Here is a 20984-nt window from a genome sequence, read left to right on the forward strand (position 1 = left end):
ACCCTTAACCTTAACCACCCAAGACGGTTACGGGTTCGGAATCGCCGATTCACGGTTCGGTTCACGGTTCGCGATGGTTCGAGATTATTATATTAAAAAATTTAAAATTTATATAAAAGAAATATTGAAAAAAGAGAGAAAAGTCGATGTAGTTTAGTGGTGCGTATTCCAAGACCAATGAGAATTGCGTTCGTTCCCATCAACAACGTCTTAAAATGGATTTGAATTAAATAAATATAAATATAGTATATATATAATTATATTAATTTTATAAATAAAAGGTGTTGTAGAACAGTGGTGAGTATATGCGCTTGTGACCCGGGATGTCCTGGTTCGATCCCAGCAACGATGTGTTAAATTATAATTTAATTAAATAAAAATAAATATATTTTATATACAAATATATTGAACAGACATTAAATCATAACCATTGATAAAAAAATGATCAAATGATCTTAGCCGTTGAAAAAAAAATCAAAAAATAAAAAAAAATCCAAACCGGCGGTTGCTGTTGGAACCGGCGGTTCAACCCGCCGGTTAACTGGTGGGCCGTTGGTTTCAGACCCCTTGAACCGTAATCGTCCTGGCAGGATGTCGGGCCGGTTCCGGTTCGGCTAATCCCGGCTACCCGGGCCGGTTCCGATTCGGCCTGGCTAACCGGATCAACGGTCCACCCGACCCGTTGACCCGAGCCGGGTCTGAGCTGGACCCGGCCCGTGGTCGGGTCTAGCTCCAAGTTGACCACTTAATGTTAAACACCCCTCAAATATAAAAAATTAAAAGTCTATAAAAAAGAATATTTCAAGGGTCAAATTACATCTGGATTGCAATTTTTATTTTCAAGTGGTCTAAATTGCAAAGCCGTCAAGAAGAGAGGTGGATGTAGACTCGACTACGATTCAGAATCGACGGCTCGGAATTGCCGGTTCGACGATTCATGGCAGGTCGACCCTTAACCTTAACCATCCAAGACGATTACGGTCGGAACCGCCGGTTCACGGTTCACGACGGTTCGAGATTATTATATTAAAAAAAAAATTTAAAATTTATTAAAAAATGGCTTGCACTTATTAAGTTGCCTATGTATCCCCTTAGGGTATAGGGGAATCAAAACCCACGTAGTTCTTTTACATTTTCATCCTTTTACATCACTCACTTCTATTTCCTCTCGTTCCTCCCATTGTATTCGTTCCTTCAGTATCAAATTCTTCGGCTTCGTCTTCTGAAAGTTGCATTCCTTGGATTCTTTTCTCGGCTCTGGTTCAATCGTCGAGTAATGCTTGGGCTTCCAATAAGTCGGGAGACATAGTTGATCGCCGTTCATCTAATATGTTGATACCGGCACTGAATGTCTGCTCCACAGCAACAGTTGACACTGGACATGCTAAAATTTCTTTAGCAATTACGGAGAGAACGGGAAAGCTTTAAGCCTTCTGTGACCACCACTTTAAAATATCGAAATCTTCACTATTTGCTTCATTAAAATCAAAAGAAGTGGTAAAATAATTCTCAAGTTCTTGTGTGAAACTTGAGGATCCTCGTAGACGTTTCATCCATTCTTTTAATAAAAGTTGTGTTTTTGAAAGTTTTAAATTAGTACTAATAGTTTGTTATTGTGTTTTAGAAATATTAGTTTGTATTCCATATATATTTCACATAATATTGATTATAAATATCACATAAATAATTTCTAATAATATATATAATATTAGCTGGATCAGGAGAAGAAGGATCTTTAACAGGAATTAAAGCGTCATAGTATAAAGTTAGCATTTCTTGTAAAACTTCTAATTTAAATCTAGGATCTAAAGCAAATGCAACTAAATAAATTTCAGGAATTAAATAAAAATATTTTTCCTATTTAATTTTCATAGCTAATATACAAGAAGTTAAAGCTTCATTATTGATATGTTCATTTAAAATTAATATTATACTACAAATATTCACTAAAACTAAATAAGCAGTGGGATAATAAACACCGAAAAGTTGTTCGGTTGCATCATTAAATACTTTTAAAATTTCATAAATATTACTACAAATATTCCATTGTTGTGAAAATAAATATATATTAGTATTACTATTTTCTGTAAAAAATAAACATAATAAATCTTTATATTGAAATGAATCTTGTAATAGTTGATATGTGGAATTCTAACGTGTTGGTACATCACGTGGAAATTTTTTAGGTCTCATTCCATTAGCTTTACAAAATCTACCCCATTGTTTCATCATATATGGATGAGACCATAAATATGAAATTGTGATTATAATTGGTTTAATATAATTTTCTAAAAGTCTTAATCCATCTTGAACACATAAATTTAAAACATGACATACACAACGAATATGAAAAAATAAACCACCAATAACAGGTTGACGAACAAATTTTAGTTCATATATAGAAGCGGTGTTAGAACTAGCATTGTCTAATGATATTGAAAATATTTTATGAGTTAATTCATATTTTTCTAAAATTAAATATAATAATTGTGCAATGTTATGGGCAGTATGTGATTCATCAAAAACTCTATAAGCTATCAATCTTTTTTGTAGGATCCAAGAGTTATCAATCCAATGGCAAGTCACACCCATATAAGAATGAGTTTGCCAATGATCACTTCAAATATCGGCACATAAAGAAACTTTATTATTTAATTTACTAAATTCATCAATTAAATTCTTTTTTCTTTGTTTTACTAATTTTTTAATTGTACAAGTAAGCGTAGTCCTAGGAACACGTTTATCACATGGATTAAGAGATTTTTTACAAAAATCTTCAAATGTGCATTTCGATCCAAAACTAAAAAAAAGATGTTCTACGGAAATAAATTTAGCTAATGACTCTCTTAATTTATTATCATAATATAAAAATAAACCGGAATCAGCACTACTACCGCTAGAAAATCTAAATAATTGTGTTTGAGAACAGTCGAGTCCATATTCTGTCGGATGCTTCGTTTCTACATGTCGTTTTAACGATCCATAGCCGCCGTCGGCTTGGAATTTGTAGGAAGCATTGTAATACTTGCATTTTGCACGCATTTCTCTCGATGGAAGCATGACATTCTCAAAATGTTTAGTGAAAAAAGAAGATTTTAGAGGAGGATGTTCCCGAACCTTAGAAGTAATTGCATCAGTACTTCCTTGTATTTCGGGCGTCTGAAGGTGTTGGGCCTCGGTCTCATTATCGATGGATTGAATGTTGGGGTCCTCGTGCGCTATTTCTTTTCCCCTCCGAGATCGATGTGAAGAACTTCCACCGCGACCTCCTTCCATTGTAGTCGAAAGATGGAGTCGGAACTCGGAAACACATAGAGATTAGAGAATACGAACTTGAAAATTGATAATGAGAATTAGAGAGTAGAGAAAGTGTGTAGAAATGATGAAATGAACTCCCTATTTATAGAATTTAGATCATAACGGACACTGAATCATAGCCATTGATAAAAAAATGATCAAATGATCTTAGCCGTTGAAAAAAAAATCAAAAAATAAAAAAACCCCAAACGGCTCCGAACCGCCGGTTAAGCCGTTGGAACTGCCGATTCCAACGGGAACAAAAAATTAAAATTTTGAATCGACGGTTCAACCCACCGGTTAACCGACGGGCTGCCGATTTCACACCTCTTAAACCAGAACCGACCCGATTAACCGGGTCAACGGCCCATTGACCCGGCCCGGACCCGGGCCGGGTCTGGGCTGGATCCGGCCCGTGGTCGGGTCTAGGTGGATGCGTGGATGTTCTGCAAATAGGTACGTCTAGGCTTGCTTATTAGTTGTACATAAAAGTCTTCTCCTATTTTAAAATTCTCAGAAAAAGTTGTTAAAGACGAATAAAATATGCAGTGTATTTAAAAGCATTAACTAAACGGTCAAATCCGGGAGGAACAAAAAATCAGAGTCTCTCTCTCTCCAATCTCAATCCAAGCGATTGAAGCGATCACCTTCCCCTTCCTTCTTCCAATCCTTGGTTGTTACGAAGTATGAATCAAGGACTTCTCCGCCTCCTCTTTGCCCTCTGCTTCCTCTTCTCCTCCGCCGTCCCCCAATTCAACGATAATAAGCCGGGGATCCCAACAACGGACGATACAAATAGTAGTGATTCCATCTACATCACCTTTTTCGATTGACCGTCTAAAAAATTTCGCCTTTCGGGGTTGATTTTGTTTTCAGTTATGCATTTGTCTTAAATTTTGTCCCTTTTCCAGGAAAAGTCCTCAGTGTTATTCAAGAGAAGTGGGGGATCCAAATCTGGGATGACGCGTTTGATCCTTGCGATCCCGGTGCATGGTGGACTCTGGAGAATGTTAATCCAAGGGTCGTCTGCGACTGCTCTGCAAACTGCACCGTGACGCTGCTGTGAGTGACCTTTCCTGCGCTTGTTCATTTTTCAAACTGGAGTGCTTTATTATTAATGGTCCTGTCTTGCAGTAAGATCTCAGGAAAAAATATCTCCCGTGAAATCCCAGTGGATCTCTTTGACTTGACGAATCTTACAACCCTGTGAGTTGCCCTTTCTGTTATTTCTTGTTGATATCTAAATACAGACAAGCAGGAGAAATTTATATAAACATATACAACTATTAATTATTTGTTTTGTGAGACCTTTATTCCTATCTTTTTTTGGCCCATGGACAAACATTCTAAGGTGCAATTATGAAAACAATCGAGTGGCTCCAAATTAATGTACTAGTTGGATAAGCATAAACTCATAGTTATCTTGCTTGTTTTTGTGTTGTTCGGTTGTCTGTGCATAGCATTTTGGGGTGAACATCTTTGTGTATTCAATTCCTTTGTTCATGAGTGGTGCTGCACTGTGGACATCTCGGTGCAATGTAATCTTCAACTAGGCCGGTTGACACTTGGGCTTTGCTGCATTTGTGGAAGGATCCTTTTCACCTTTGGTTGGTTAGATTACCTAGTAGTTATCGAGTTGCTTTCCTGGAGGCTGTTAGGAGATTAGACTCTTTGATACTTTGAATTTTTTTTTTTCTTTCAGTTTCCTCTGTGTATCTCAATAGGTAGCTTCCTGTTCGTCATGTTCAATCTGATTCTAGGCATTATGTGATGCTTGGCTGAAGGTCCTGTACTGGATTATTTATTTGGCAATGAATCAGGTGGTTACTGCCTATCAAAATTATTTTTTTTTTTTAAAAACAAAACATTTTGGGGTTTGAACAAGCATGAAAGAATTGTCATAGTATATGATGGAAACTATACCATGAATTCCCAGTAAATTATGAAGTTTGTGGATGCAGGGATTTAAGTCGCAACATATTGAATGGTTCAATTCCCCCACAAATTGGCCGACTCAAACAATTGCAGAACTTGTAACTATCTGTTCTTTGGTCTCCTTTTATGACAGTTGGCAACTACATGAATATCAAGATAGGATTTCAATTTCTTTTTTCACTTATTGCCTAGGAGCTTGGACACAAACAATTTGACAGGCAGCATTCCTCCTGATATTGGAAACCTAACTAAATTGAGAAATCTGTAAGCAGAGAACCTCCTTCCCTAATGTTGCTTCCTTTGGTATTTGCCTATAGGAGAGGAATATTTCTTCATCATAATTGACTCTTCTCATCAATATGCCACAGAAGTTTGAGTACAAACAGATTGTCTGGAGATATTCCACCTGAATTTGGAGAACTGATTTCTCTAGAGCAATTGTATGTACAGTAAATGTCTCATTTGTTTTCTTTTATGTTTAATCTGACAGATTAACTCTATTCAATTAGGTATATTGACAGCAACGAACTGACTGGTTCACTTCAATTTGGGACACATGTAGCTTCACAGAATAATATGACTGAACTTAAGATCCTGTAAGTAACTCCTGAAACAAGTTTCTTCATCATTGGCACTAATACATGTAATGACATATCTGAATATATGCAATTGTATTGTTGTTGTTCATTATGCCTATGCTCCATACACATGTTACCACACATCAGTTATTTTCTTTAAGTATACTTTGGTGGAATGACTATTCATATGACTTCCTTTATATCAGATGGGCATTTGACAATAACTTCACTGGACCTTTGCCAGAAACCATTGGAAGATTCACCAATCTCAAGGATCTGTATGAAAATATTTCCCTTTTATATATCTTCTTATACAGATGCCTTTTGCATATTTTAATCTTCAGTTTTCCAAATTATTTTTTTTCTTCCAGAAGGATATTTGGTACATCGTTTGAAGGGCCTATACCTCAACAATACAGTGCACTTACAAACCTGGAAACCTTGTATGTAGTTGGAAAATTTCATCTTTTTTTTTTGCTTCAAATCAATGACTAATTGAGTCGATACCATAAGTTTCTCAACTTTTGTAATACCTTCAGTATCTTAATGATTTTATGATATTCTTTGATATATTGCAAGACATATATATCTCTTGAACCATAACTGTGAGAAATGCATGAAAAATATAGAAGCATTATATATGAGGTTAGGTGGTAACTAAAAGAAGAGAAATTAATCATGAAAGATGTACTGTAATAACTAGTAACTATAATGAATTTGCTTGAAATTAATTTCATTGTCCGTTTGGGATAACGTGGATGCCTAGATATCATCTTTATATAAATCACAGTCAGGCAATAATATTAAATTTGTTCATACATGCATGGTTATTTTAAAATTGGGTCCCATAGATCATTGTACTATATTTTAGGTAGGAAAAAATAATTGATATTTCATATTTCACAAATTTGGTGGATGTGAAAGAAAGAAATCAAGAAGGAAATGATGTACTAGATTCATCAGATAAGCTTAAGAAAAAACACTTTTCACCTTTGACTATTCACATGAAGCAGATGATAATAGAAAGTGTAAAGCATGCTCCACTTAGATTGACCAATCAAGGAAACAAATGAATTAGCCATAGTAAATTTTTGTGCAAAAAGAAAAGACAAATGAATTGACCATGCTAACATAGCTCAGGGATAAAAGAATTCAAGGGAAGTGCATGGATGCATGCAATATCATGCAAAGAAAGTAAATAATGGCATTACAATAAATCATACCATCCAAGAAACGTGCCTTGATTCCATTGATCCAAACAATCTATGGATCCCATGACTCAAATGTGGATTTTCATATTCTGACATATGACTCAAATGCTGTCCGCCTTACATAAAAATCATACTAACATGTCTGCCGGGTTCTATTATTTTAGCATCTCACTTTGTTCACTGTTTTATTTAGGCTTATGTTTTATTTTAATTTTGTATGGAAATTTCGTCGTCCATGTCCATTTCATTTTCTTTCAAAAATGATCCGTTCATAATTTCAGTTGAGAGTCATTTCTTGTCTTTGTCAATGTTTTAACCCTCACTTGCCTTTTCTACAGGAGACTGGGTGACCTAAAAGATCACAGTTCCTCCTTGTTTTTTTTGGAGAAGATGACAAACTTGTCCTTTTTGTAAGTTCTACTTTCAGCAACTTCATTACCAAAACAATATTCTGATGTTGTTCTTCAAAATCATTAAATATTAATTATTGTTAACAGATCATTGAGAAATTGCCTAGTTGACCACTCAATTCCTGACTTTTTCCAAATGGTCCAAAACTTTTCCAGCTTAACATTCTTGTAAGTTATTCTACATTTTTTCCATTTAAAATGATGAAGTTCATATTTCCTCATTGTCAATGATTTAGTGCATAAGTTAATTATCTATGAGGATAAATGAGATTGAAAGAACCTCCATCTTCTTTTAAAGAAAAAAACAAAAGCACAATAAAGAATCTAACTGCAAAAGGTTGAACATTATGATGAAAGTTGAATATTGCGTTCATAAAAAGGATATTAGTGATTTTCATGAAATTGTTTAAAATATTTTTGTTGTCTAATGAACTTATAAGTTGTTTGTTTTAGAAAGCATATCTCTCTCCCCATACCAAGTGTCATTGCAATCTCAGCTGTATTGTTCTCTGTTCATTCATTGCTAAGAGCAGGGAAATAATTGTAACCTTACACGTAAAGTGTACTTCCACATGAAATCTACAATGTTTCAATCAAGGTATGGGTTGTTTTTATCCCCAGATCATCCCTTTCTGGTTTTGGACTTCTCATATAAAGATGCACTTGCATTTGTCAAGAAGTAACTAGTAGAAGATCCTTATTTCCTGTGGTAACTTAGCATGCCATTAAAAAAAACATCCATCACTGTCTAACTTACCTCTCTCTATCTTTTTGTTCTATGATTCTATTAAAGATGTAAAGAAATATATTGAAGTGTTATTCTGTATCAAATTTAATAATTACTTGGGGATAGTGTAATGGTTGGCACAACTGTGGTACTGGCATTACTTTTTATGGGCATACAACAAAGATTAATTTGATGGAAAAAGTTTGAGATTCCCAGGTGAGGGAAAGCCTATTTAATTGGGTCAGCATATCATCAAGTTTGGTGATGTTTATGTGAAAAGGATTAAGAATTTGCACTGCCCAAGATTGTAACAAATTCAATGCATGGTATATGATTGTACATAGCAATCCAATGGAAAATATAGGTGGATGGTGGACCATTGGAAGGTATGCCCTTGGTATCAATAACTAGCAGTACATGGTGTCACTACGAGATACCAAGCAGTCACTTTAGTGGGCTCTGGTTCCAAACATCAAAAGAAACTCTTTTAATTATTTCCCAATATTTGTGTCATTCATAACTTTTAATAAATGATGGGAAAACTAAGTTAAAAAGACAAAGAAGATGATTGATAGAATATTGCAATGTGTAATAATCACTGGAAAAGACAATTGCGTCCACCAAACATGGTGAAAATTAGAATTCGGAATTAGAATTAGTGAAACAAGAATTTGAAAATTTTGCACGAGTTAACCTAACCTTTTAAATGATAAAAGTTGTTGGGACCCTAAAAATTTGTTGAAAACTCAAAGATGTCCATGGTATTTGAAGAGAGGTTCAATAATGGCGCTACTAACAATAAAAAACAAAGTATGCCTTTTGATTTGATTGCAAGTTAGAGTGGCAATATTGTACATGTTAGAATCACAAGATAGAGTTGAAAGCATGTTTTGTTGGAATTCATGCTTGACACTCAACAGATCTATACAAGCCACTAGAGCAAAGAAAAAGAACATATATTCATATTCTACTTCAATTTAGACTTGTAAATAAATATTCTGTTGAGGTAAAACATACAATTGTGGACACTTGACACACTGAATCAACAAAGCTGCTATACACGCTTCCTTTAAATACTGAAATAGATCTATATTCATCATCTATAATACAATTCGTTCTCCCTGATAAAAACACTGTACAGCTTCAGCAATATGCTTTTCACTTGTTTCTAACATTGAAACAGGAATGTATTAGTTTCATCTAGAACTAATAATACACTAAAGTCACTAAACAACTCTGCTGAAATAGAGATATTTTATTTCCTTGAAATTTTGAAGAATTTCATTTATTCACTTCTCTACATTTGTCTTCAAGTTGCATACTAATCATTCCAGGGACTTGAGTCATAACAAGCTAAAAGGATCTATACCAAAATATCTGAAGAACCTTACCTCATTACAGTATCTGTAAGTCTCAGTGTTTGTTATCTGTTTGGCAGCATAAAATTATTTATTTTATATTATTCACTTTTCATCTTTAGTTTATATACTTTGCATACAAAGTTGCTTGCTATAAGCATTTGTGAGATATAGAGTTCTGTTCTTTGAACTTTTTCACCTGACGTGATAATCGGAAATTCTGGATGCCTAAGTAGGTAGTATGGTTGGTCCATTAATTGAATTACATAAAACAATCTCTTATCTTGGTAGATCAAGCATTTTTTGAAATGGTGGCAGCAATCAGTTTATGTGGTCCAGTCAAATTTGCACTGCTAGGTGTCCTACCTAGAATTTCATAATATTTTTTAAAGTAGTATTCACGCTATTTGATACTACTTCCCACACATCCAAGACAACCAATTGTAATCTAGATTCCTTTTCCATTATTTTCTCTTGATCTACTCCTAAAGAGATCTCGTTGAGTGTTTCACTCTTCACCAACATCCTTACTTCTATAAGAAAACATTATGAATTATGAATTTTTTGGGCTTTGATAGATCAATGTTGAGGTTTATGTAGCTATGGAGAAAGAAAGATATAGTAGCATACCAATTCTACAGACCTCTTTGCTTGCCCTCCATACAACAAACTGGTTAATAACTTGAAATTTTTATCCTGACTGAGCCAAATTAACCAAACTGGGATCTGGTTGAACCTCTGATTATCAAGTCAGCAAGTCTGATGCTTGGTTGGTTGAAGGTTCAAAATGAAAAGGAAAAAAATGAAAGTACCTCACCAACTAATTGTTACTTTAAAAAATTGAAAATTTTATGAAGTTTGAAAAAAAAAATGTAAACCAAAATCAATCAGACCTAAATTTTAGTTCTCATATTTTTTCACCTGAATTGAAAATCCTAACCTTGAACTTGCTATAGACTTTTCCTGTTTAAAGGAAATACTGGAAATTAATTGATAGTGTAGCAAACTTTATTAAGAGCGAGGACCTCTACTAAAGTTGATTTAAGATTGCAAGGGCTAAATACATAATGTTTTCTCACATTGCTTTTCTGTAAATAATTCATATTCCAAAAGAACATTTACTTTATTATCCATTTAACTTCAAGCTTATCTCCTTTTTTTGTTTGAATAAAAGTTGAAAGTTTGATTCTTACTTATTTTCTTTCCTTTTGACTAGAAGTTGATGATTTAATTGTTATCCTGCAATTATTATTCTTTAATGCTTCAAATATACCTCCTTTATCATTCATACCTAAACTATATGCTTATCAGTTCTAACATTTCTGATATATTTATCTTTGAGCAGATTTCTAGGGTACAATAGCTTGACAGGAACTGTTCCTTTAGAGCTTTTACCTGAAAGTTTGACTACCCTGTAAGTAATATCACTGATTCACATGTTTTTGTTCAAAGCATTGTGGACTAATATTATTGATGTAGCATTTTTTTTTGAACAAAAAGTTTTTTCTTAATTACAAAGGGTTGGTCTAAATTTTTCTACCATACTTGGAAAAGGTGAGATGTGATTATGGAGTTGGCAGTATCAATGACAATTTTAATTTAGACAACTTATCAACCTAACCACAAATAATGCTCACGATAATTTTTTCTTTTCAATTTGGCACATCAAATGTTGTGCAAAAGAATACTGACGTGGTTTCTCTATGCGCGGTGCTTTTTGCAAATAAACCCCTGCCGACCTTTCTCAGAAAGTATGGTATCTCATGAGCTGACATTGCCAATGTTTTCTTTTAACTAACATTGACAATATATAATATATCATGTAATGCTTGAATTCTGTCTCTTGGTTAATAAAGGAAAGATACTCTGGATGCTTCATTTCTTTACTGGAACTGCATGACTAATGTACTAAGGAAAGACATTCTGTAGTGCATAAGCAACGCGTAACAGCTGTATTTAAGTTAATCAAACAAAGAAACTTTGGATGCTTCATTCTTTACTGGAATTGCTTGACTAATGTACTAATGAATATATTCTGCAATGCATAACTGCAACTACTGAACTTCTTAGAATACAATACAGGAAATAGGCTAGTCGAACTAGTTTTTTGAACAGTGGTGCTATGAATGAAGTATGTTGGCCTTGAATTCATCTTGTTATCATTCAATTGTTTCACTTATTTGACAACTCTGTACATGGCATGTTCTGAAATTATAATTCTATAGTTTAAGAATAGTCAAAGTATGAATGACAACATTAATCTTGTTAAGAGTTATTGTTCCTTCTAAACAATTTTTTTGTTGCTTATCTACTAAGGATTTAAAAAAGTAGCTCACTTTTCTTGCCAATACTAGCACATCTCTATGTCACAATATGTGCTTGTGCTTTTGTAGTTATATTTCTCTAAATAACACATATTTTTTAATTTTAATTTGTTTTTTTATTTATTCCATGTTTGATAGAGACATCTCCTTCAACAATCTCTCTGGAGTTCCACCAGAAAAGCCAAACTGTTCATTGTACGCTGCTTATTTTATTTCCAACTTGAGCTTTTTCTAAATATCACCAATTTGATCTTGTCTTTCTTCTCTTGCAGGAACTATATTGGAAATTTTATGGACGTGAACAATACAAGCAATAGGTTGAAATACTATACTTTTTGAATTATGTTTTAAATTAGAAGACAAATAAATTCTATAGTTATATAAGTCGAATCAATTAGAATTAAAGATGCGAGATATAATGGGAGACTTAAAAGAAAACTTAATTGTGTTACTAAAATGATTTAAAAGATTCGGGTTTTGCTAGCATATGTAGACTAATCCAGATAGTTGAAACTCTTTCTTTTTCGTAATTTGCTTTTCAGTTATAACATAAAAATAAATGCCGGTGACTGTTCTTAAACTCCTATCATATAGTGGACAGTAAACATCCATGTTTTCAATTACTTGTTATGCTGTGCTGACATAATTAGAAACTCAGAACACACCATATTCTTATGTTCACTATGTGAAGCAATACATCCAAGTACAATAGAGACAACACGATTCTGATTATGCTCTTTTCAGATGAACAATCCACATCATCAAAGATGTTATTGTTTAACAAGCATTCTTTTTTCTATGATGCAGAGCTCGGAATATGCTACACTGTCTACAAGAAAACTCTTCCTGCGCATGGAATACTTTCCCCTGTATGTGGTAATGTGCTGTGTCTTGGTTTTTGCACATCTCTAAACATTTGACTCTGATATCAAGCAAAATATTTATTCCATTAGAGTTGAAGTCTTTGTTGGACCAGATTCTGTTGAATTCTCGATCTAATGAATAAACAAATTAATAACCTTAAGGGCCTCTTTACTTAATGGGAAACTGAACAATGGACAATAGAAAGGATCAATTTTTAAAAGTTCATCCTCTTGTTTATTCTGACAAATATTTAGAGAGAATAAGAGATCAGAGATCCCTCTCATTCACCATTTTGGTTCAGCTCAAATCTAAGGGAATCCAATCTCTCATTCTCAACAAAATATCCACTCATGGCTTCTTGCAAATAATATTCACTTGTGATGCCCTATAAAACAGTACTCACTCGATTCTAAAACCCTAACCATCCTCACAAGTACTAAGCTCACAAACACTAAACATCACAGCTCTAGCATCAAACTGGTGAACACCAAATTCAATTAGTTGAATGGTTCTGATGGTCAAAGGGCCTTAGGCGGTCCAACCAGTTGGGATGCGTACAAATTGAGTGTACCTGATGGATTGGATGAACCGATCCAATTAGACTGATAAGTCATTCATCCTTTTTTCCCCCAACCCTTATAGTAAAGAAGTGGAAAGTGAAAGAATTAACTTAATGATACTCATCCACCCATTCACATTCATCCAATTAATATCATCTCTTGGAGTGAATTTCTCTTAAGCAGCATACAATACACATTATAAAGTATGGTGGAGCATAGATACTATCTCATAAATTAGTATGTCAAAGTGAGTTTCTCCTGAAGCGGCATAGAACAGCACACCATAAAATTGATTCTGGTTACATGAATGGGCATGAACACATACAATGTCAGTGCTTAATCAGCCATCTCGCTAGTTCACAAGCACTTGGAAAACTATTATGCTTGACCTATAGAATTCAATTGGAAAATAAACCTATCATCCTTCTGAATGAGAGTAGGTAGTTTATCTTCCTTCAGTATTGGCCAAATGTTGAAAAAACATATATCATTCTCGCACTCTCTCTCTCTCTCTCTCTTTCTGGTGGAAACTCATTCTTGGTCTACCAGTTATTTCCTCCATAATGTTAGTCAGAAAGATCATTGTTTGTTGACTGAAAACATACATGATTATCATATGGTGTTTCTCATTTGAATTGCTCCAGCTTCATTTCTTGCCATCAATTGTGGCGGGTTAAATCTGACTTCTGGCAGAATTATTTTCGATGAGGATGCTGAGCCTCTGGGAAGAGCAGGCTTTGACATAAACCAAGATCATTACTGGGTTGTGATGAATGCTGCCTCTACCAATTTGGGTTATAACGATATTGTGACTACAGATTATTCAGCATTGAATACACCAGAGAACCAAGTGTACCTAACCGCACGAACATCAACAGGCTCATTGAGATATTTTATGGTCGGATTGAGCAACGGGAACTATACAGTAGTTCTCTATTTTGCAGAGATTGTCATGGATGATAATTCATCACCTTGGGCAGTGCTTGGAAGGCGTATATTCGATATTTCTATTCAGGTACTACTTGTTTTCTAACTGGACATTATTCATTGTCATGGGTCTGACTCACTTTTTGGAAATTACATCGCTGTTTTCTGAAAATAATGCAGAGTGAGTTGAGGATCCAAAATTTCAACATCATGGATGATGCAAAAGAATACAAAACTCCTGTTTCCAAGGCCTTCAATGTGACAATTATCAATGGAGTATTAGACATCCATCTATTCTGGGCTGGAAAGGGGACCTGCTGCATTCCGGTTGAAGGAACGTATGGACCACTGCTATCTGCAATAAGAATTTCTCCAGGTTTTGTCCTTCTTCTCCAACCATCATTTTCTCTCTTAATAAATATTAAAGAGTATCATATTTTCTTTCCAGTAGTTCATTCCCCAGTAGAGTCTGAGCCTGGTCACAGTACAAGAAGAAGAGCTGGAGTTATAGTAGGATTTGCAGCTATTGGCACGGCTACGGTAATCATACTCATATCAATTGCTTTTCTGTGGTTAGAGAGAATTGAAATTGCTCGTAAAATTGCTCAAACAACTAACCAATAACATGATTTAACCTGCAAGGTTTGAGTTTCTACCGTGTTCATTGGTGTTGTAAAAACATGAAATTAAATGCACTAGTTGTAAAATTTCCTCATTCGTTTCTTTATTGGAGATATGCAATAACTCAGCAGCAACAACCCTGGTTGATAGAATCTCATGTCAACTAAATAGGAAAAAGAACACTAAGATCGTCCACCCAACTACCCTAGAATTCAATCACTAAATTGTGGACTTTCTTATCACCCTTGGGCATGTTCTCTAAATGAACAGCCAAAAATCCAGATGAAGAGTCATAAGCAAACTCAGCAGCAGCAGAACCTAGCAGACATCTCCTGGGCTTCACTGAAGAATAGGCTCCAAATCTACCACATCCCTTCACTTCTAGGCACACCATTGCTACAGCCTCAGGCCCCGTCGCCGAACCAGCATCCTCCGGCAATGTCGACACATTCAACACATGGTATGTGAGACCTACCACTGCTCCTCCAGCATTGTACATGTCCACCAAACCCACTGGTGCAAATCTGAAGCCAGGCGCCAAATCCTGCATCAAATAGCAAACAGTTTCAGGTGCTAACCAAAACATAACAGGTTTCTGGAGTTCTATCCAATTCTGCAAACTGACCTTGATGGGAGAGACTGTATATATCTCATGCTCCAAAACCCTCAAGGAAACAGGGATGGAAGCTTGGTGAGGGAGCACCACAAGCTGCCTGGAGGTTTGCCGGTAGACGACACAATCACCACTCCACTCCCGATCGGTGGCGGCCTCTGAGATGAGATGCACATCAGTTGCAGTCATAGCGCAGGTTAGAGCCTCCGAGGAGGTGCTGTGGAACGTATTCTTCTTCTCCGTTGAGCTCCATGCCGCACCTTGGCAATTGAAGACTCCGACGACTCCTGTGTATTTGTTCATGTTCCATATCTTCAACAAGCTGACCAGCAGTGCAGTTCAGCATTAGTATTGTTAAACCATCAATCGAAACTTTGGGGATCACTATCTGGTGCTCACCTGACGCCGTCTCGAGTGGGATCGGAGAAGAGGCAATCTCGAGTTGGTCGACCGGGCAATTGAGCACGAAGGATCGATCCGTCCGGCAAGACCAGTTTCTTCAGTAACTTGAAGTTGTGCTTTCCGGGAGCATCGCTGCAAGTTGAAACAGAGTGAATATCTATCTGAATTGCTCGTTTTGTACGATTTGATGATGGCGGCGTGAATATTGTTGAGCTCACCTGACATACACCGGACCTCCGCTGATGGCACGAGCCGAGGCATGGTACTCCGCCGCCGGATGCAGAGAGTGGAACATGTCCCAGTCAGGGAGCATGATCTCGCCGAGGAAGACGCTGTTGTAGGCGACAGACGCGATGTGGATGGTGTGCGACTCCGACTGCCTCGGGTAGAAATCGTCCGACGCCCTCACCACCGCCGTCTGCTTCGAGCTACAATTTGATCCCAAGAAGAAGAAGAATCTATCAGTATCGTCGAGTTCATGCATAAGCAGTGAAGCAGCGGGAGAAAGACACTGACCAATACAGAGCATCGGTGTTGTGGCTCATGCAAGCGATGCATCCGTTGTCGGGGAAGTTCTTGGCGATGGAGGCGTCCAGAGCCCGGTGGTACTGTCTCGTGAGCTCCACCCTCCCTCCGAGCTCGCCGCCGAGGGTCTCCAGGATGCACTGCACGTCGACCTTAACCCCGTCGACCCCCGCAGCCGCCAGGTAGCTGTGGAGTTCGTTGTAGAACTTGTAGACGCTCTTGGGATGCACCAGGCCCAGTCCCTGCACCGTGAGGTGGTCCGTCTTCATCCCCGGCTCGTTCTCCATCACTCCCGGCGAGACTTTGGGGTACTTCATCTTGGAGTTGTAGTCCTCTGTCCCCGGTCGGACGCCGCCCCAGTAGCCGGTGATGGCGTGCCACACGTAGACGTATTTGAGGCCGTAGTTCTCTTTGGCCGTGCGGACGATCGTCTTGATTCCGGCGGCGGGGTCGTCCTGGCTCTGAAACTTGCCGTTTTCTTTGATTCCGGTCAGCCGGGGCAGAGGCGTCGGTCTTCCGTCACGACCCGAGTCGTCATCATTATCGGGGCCGACGGATTGCCAGCCATCGTCTATGATGACGAACCTCGGCGGGGCGCCGCCGTCGGAGAGGCTCCGGAGACCGGCCTCGACGCCCTCCTGCGTCACGTCCTGGTAGAATGCGTCCCACGTGCACCACCCGAAGAAGTCTACGATGCCGGGGAGCTTCTTCTCCGTCCGGTGGCGGAAGGACCGGAGACGCGCCTTGACGGCCTCGACGGCGCCGGTGATGGCGGCGAAGGGGTCGGAGGTCGCGGCGCCGACGAAGAGGGCGTGGAAGAAGGAGGCCGACTTGGTGTCCTCGTCGCCGCTCTCCAAACAGAGCTCCACCTCGTCGGCATCGTTGCCCTGGAGGCAGGCGCGGAAGGGACCTTCGGTTAAGGGGAGGAAGATGACGTAAACCACCTCGTCGTCGCCGGCGTCGTTAAATGATCCAGTTTTGGACTCCAAGAGGAGGAACTGGGTCTCGTGTGGGATATCCCTCCCCTGCTCCCCCATCCTCTGCGCCATCCACCAGAGCTTGAACCGAAAGCACGCCATGAACCTCAAATCCGACCTGAGAGTGCCGAGGGAGACGACATGGCGGCTGCTCGGCGTCGAAAACTCAGCGCCGAGGAAGATACCGTCGACAGGGCCGGAGCTGACGGCGGAGCCGGCGACAACGTTGCCTGGGACACCGGAAAGGACGGTGCGGCCTTTAATCACCAGCTTCGAATCGGAAACCCGAACGGCCGACGAGATGGTCATCTCCTTTAATTCTGCAAAATGGGATCTTTGGTCGGATGCTGTCTAAGAACAAATCTAAAATGCATCAAGAACAGATTTTGAAAGAAAGAAAAAAGGGATTAAAAAACCAATAAATGATTACTTGGGAAGGAAAGAGGGATCTGCTGCAACTGGAAGGAGGCGATGCGAGAGATCGGCGAGGAAAGAATGAGATGCGGTGGGAGAAGGGAAGAGGTGCATTTATAGGGAGAAGAAGGGAAGGGAGGGAGGCACGAAAGGAAGGGCACCTGTTCATGGTGTTCCCAGATCTTTGTTTCTTACAGGTTACAGATGCGTCTGTTTGATTAATTAAATCTGTAGCTGTAAACAGATGCGGTGATGCAGCAGCACGAAAGGAAAGGGACAGGCGGAGGATTGAAGCCGGAGATGAGAAGATCGCGTAGGATCTGATGATGAGATCGAGATGCGGTTAGATGGGCATTTGGCTTTGTCCATGGATGGATTGGAGGGGCAGAAGAGTAAAGACGGCGGCGTTTGGGGACGCGCTGGATCCACGTAGATCTCGTGTTAGATTTTGGCTGCTATAAATGTGGTGACGTCATAGGTTGGGAGATGAATTGAATGAATTTAGTATAAATTTTATAGGTCGGATACGAACTTCAATAATAATAAATATAATTAAATAAAAAATTTAATTTTAATAAATTATAGTTTAATATATTAAATATGAAAAATAATGATAAAAAACCTGATTGAAAAGTCTTTGTCTTGCAACGTTGATTGCTCGATCCCTGTGGAAGAAGATGAAGCGAAAGCAATCGGATGATCTTCTAAGGGAATTAGGATAACGACATCGTAACTCCTTCGTCAATGGAAAATGAGGGTGAGATGTCAATTGTCCTAAACCATCATGACCAAACTCTATATATAGTTATTCAATCCGTTATCAGCCCATAGATAATAACGGAACAGATTAACTTATTCTATATATTTAATCTTTATCTGATAATACCGGAACAGATTAACAGATTCAACAAATACTTTATTTCAAAATGTCAAATAAACATATAAATACTCATTAATGTTTTGAACTTTAAGTACGATAATAATCAAAATAAAATATTTATCTTTATAGAGCAATAAAATGTATAATAGATCCTATTAGATAAATTATTCTTTCATACGAAGAACTCTCATATCCACAACATATTTATGAAAAAGATATTGTGATGGTGACATAAAAAACATTTAAGGTGCATTTAACATCAATGAAAGATCGTAGGGAATTTGATTTAAAAGAATAAATTTTAATGTATTTTAATAATTTATTTTAAATTTAATTGTGTGGAAAAAATGCAATTAGTTTTTCTGATTTTGTGAAAATTTCCTGGATAAATCAAATTAATTCTTGACTCATTTACCTGAACTAGACAGATCTCCGATTTATTGATTCAGTGTGATCTTGATTATGATTTTGAGGACAAATTAGATTTTTGTTTTTCTTCTATAAGGTCTTAGCATGAAGTTTTTCAAAAACAACAATATTTTATTTTTACAAAGCACGTTTTTCACACACACACAAAATCACAATTCCCTTACTGGTGGAGATTGAGTATTTATTTGAGATTATAATGTATTATATCCACATATATCTACTTTATTGGTTTTTTTTCATGTTTAACACGTTAGACATTTTGAAATTATAAAAGTTTATAGAGTAATATATTATTTTATACATTTGAATAAATATATATAATTAAAATTTATATAAATTAATAAATTAGATTATCTTAAAATTGGTCATAAGCTCTATTTATTAGTGTTTGAACTTATTTATTTATTTTATATCTGTACTGTAGAATGAATATATATAATTCAACTTGATAAGGTATCCTTCCGTTCATGATCCTATTCTTTCTTTTTTTGCATCTCTTTAATAAAATGTGAAATATATCACCCTGACAATCCCACACGATCGGTTTCATCCTGACAACTCCACACGATCGGTTTCACGATCATCTATAAGGAGATAAATCGAGAAGTTACAGTTGACCACGATGGAGGAGTGCATTGTCTCGACTTCGTTGAGATTCAGTCCTTATCCACTTCAGCAATTCTACTCCATCGTAATCAACTTAACTATGCCTCGGAGACCTTTTTTGCATATCAAATTGTTTCACATTGCTTCTTATTCATATTGAATAATATTAATCTATAATTTTGGAAATTTGAAAATACATGGTCAAAGCATGCGAAACGAAGAGTTACTTCACTACATGATCCAAAAACTCTTCGGAACTTGTCAAGAGTTAATATAGTTGATTAGCTTTAATGTTAATGTATCATATTACATTTTGCATTATAAAATCAAAACATGTTAAGCACTTGAGAGCTAAGTGAACAAGAGAGAAATTGATTGTAACAACTCTTATTTCAATCTATAATCTCATTTACTCCAGATATGCTTTCAGACCCAACAGTTAACTCAGCACCTTTAAACAAGGAACGATTTGATCATAATAGATTTGAGCTTTTTGTGAACTTGTATGTAGAATCCGATATTATTCTTATCCTTTAGTTATTGTGATATAAAAGATTTTCGCCTTCAGTTAAAGGAGATTCCCTTTGCATTAGCTCCATCGATCTTTTTGACAATAATTGATCTAATTGTCGAAAGTGACTGACTGACTCTCTAAGAATCTCTTCCTCTAGATTGGCAAAGGGCTAGAGTAGAGTGCCTTGGATGAAGAACCAACTTATTCTTATCGAGTTCGATAGGTGAGGTTTTACAGTCCTTCAAGATGAAGGGGCCTTCGAGTGGAGACTTGACAAGGCCCCGCCAAGTATGATGCGTCTTAATGTGGCAAATCCCAACCTTAACAAGTCAGGGGTGTTTGCATACTGTCTTATTACGAGAGCATGTTTTAAAATTATATTACCTTTCTAATTCTAATCATTCACATAGAAAGAAAGAGAGGGTCTTCTCAATCATTCTGAACAATCAAACTACGTTTTAAATGTCTTTTGGTCGATAATAATTAATGCACTAATCATTAGAGATGACTCGTTTAATATAATAATAATGACGTTTCTCGAGTATCATCACTTCCCTGCATAAAACTCATCTTTTGGATTGGTGAAAGAGAGCCAAGTCGACAGTGACACATGCATCTTAATTATTCAAACAACAATAATAAAAATGTTTCCTACAAGCAATTCGCTAATATTGATAATCCAGGTGTCTCTTTTGCTTTTAATTCAAGAACAGCTTATCAACTCACGGTGTTCAGAGGCTTCACGTAATCAAAATTGACCCATAAATCTTAGGAATTAATTCACGTGGACCTTTACTACTATCCAAAACAAA

General features: G+C 37.0%; 2 protein-coding genes across 6 annotated transcripts; one reads left to right on the top strand and one right to left on the bottom strand.

The window, feature by feature from the left end:
- Positions 1-3914: 3914 nt before the first annotated feature.
- On the top strand, positions 3915-14824 carry LOC141834629 (uncharacterized). Of its 3 annotated transcripts, none has more exons than XM_074721958.1 (19): positions 3915-4095; positions 4209-4359; positions 4432-4503; positions 5259-5330; positions 5425-5496; positions 5601-5672; positions 5742-5828; positions 6017-6088; positions 6182-6253; positions 7360-7431; positions 7519-7599; positions 9493-9564; positions 10862-10930; positions 11979-12035; positions 12113-12157; positions 12648-12709; positions 13909-14279; positions 14372-14567; positions 14640-14824. In XM_074721958.1, the coding sequence occupies exons 1-19, from the start codon at positions 3984-3986 to the stop codon at positions 14813-14815; spliced, it is 1983 nt and encodes a 660-aa protein (XP_074578059.1). In that variant the 5' UTR covers positions 3915-3983; the 3' UTR covers positions 14816-14824. The 3 variants fall into 3 exon arrangements, with proteins under 3 accessions (XP_074578059.1, XP_074578060.1, XP_074578058.1); XM_074721959.1 differs by having other exon boundaries at positions 14643-14824; XM_074721957.1 differs by having other exon boundaries at positions 14372-14824.
- A 66-nt stretch (positions 14825-14890) lies between these two features.
- Positions 14891-17940, bottom strand: LOC141834628 (putative galactinol--sucrose galactosyltransferase 6). Of its 3 annotated transcripts, none has more exons than XM_074721954.1 (6): positions 17760-17940; positions 16344-17680; positions 16046-16255; positions 15825-15959; positions 15438-15747; positions 14891-15356 (listed from the first exon to the last, which is right to left on the bottom strand). In XM_074721954.1, the coding sequence occupies exons 1-6, from the start codon at positions 17910-17912 to the stop codon at positions 15018-15020; spliced, it is 2484 nt and encodes an 827-aa protein (XP_074578055.1). In that variant the 5' UTR covers positions 17913-17940; the 3' UTR covers positions 14891-15017. The 3 variants fall into 3 exon arrangements, with proteins under 3 accessions (XP_074578055.1, XP_074578057.1, XP_074578056.1); XM_074721956.1 differs by having other exon boundaries at positions 16344-17649; positions 17760-17840; XM_074721955.1 differs by having other exon boundaries at positions 16344-17676; positions 17760-17825.
- Positions 17941-20984: the final 3044 nt, after the last annotated feature.

This window comes from Curcuma longa, chromosome 9, assembly GCF_044706935.1.
Source record: "Curcuma longa cultivar G26 ecotype Majalengka, Jawa Barat chromosome 9, ITB_CL_G26_1.1, whole genome shotgun sequence".
NCBI classification, from domain to species: Eukaryota; Viridiplantae; Streptophyta; class Magnoliopsida; order Zingiberales; family Zingiberaceae; genus Curcuma; species Curcuma longa.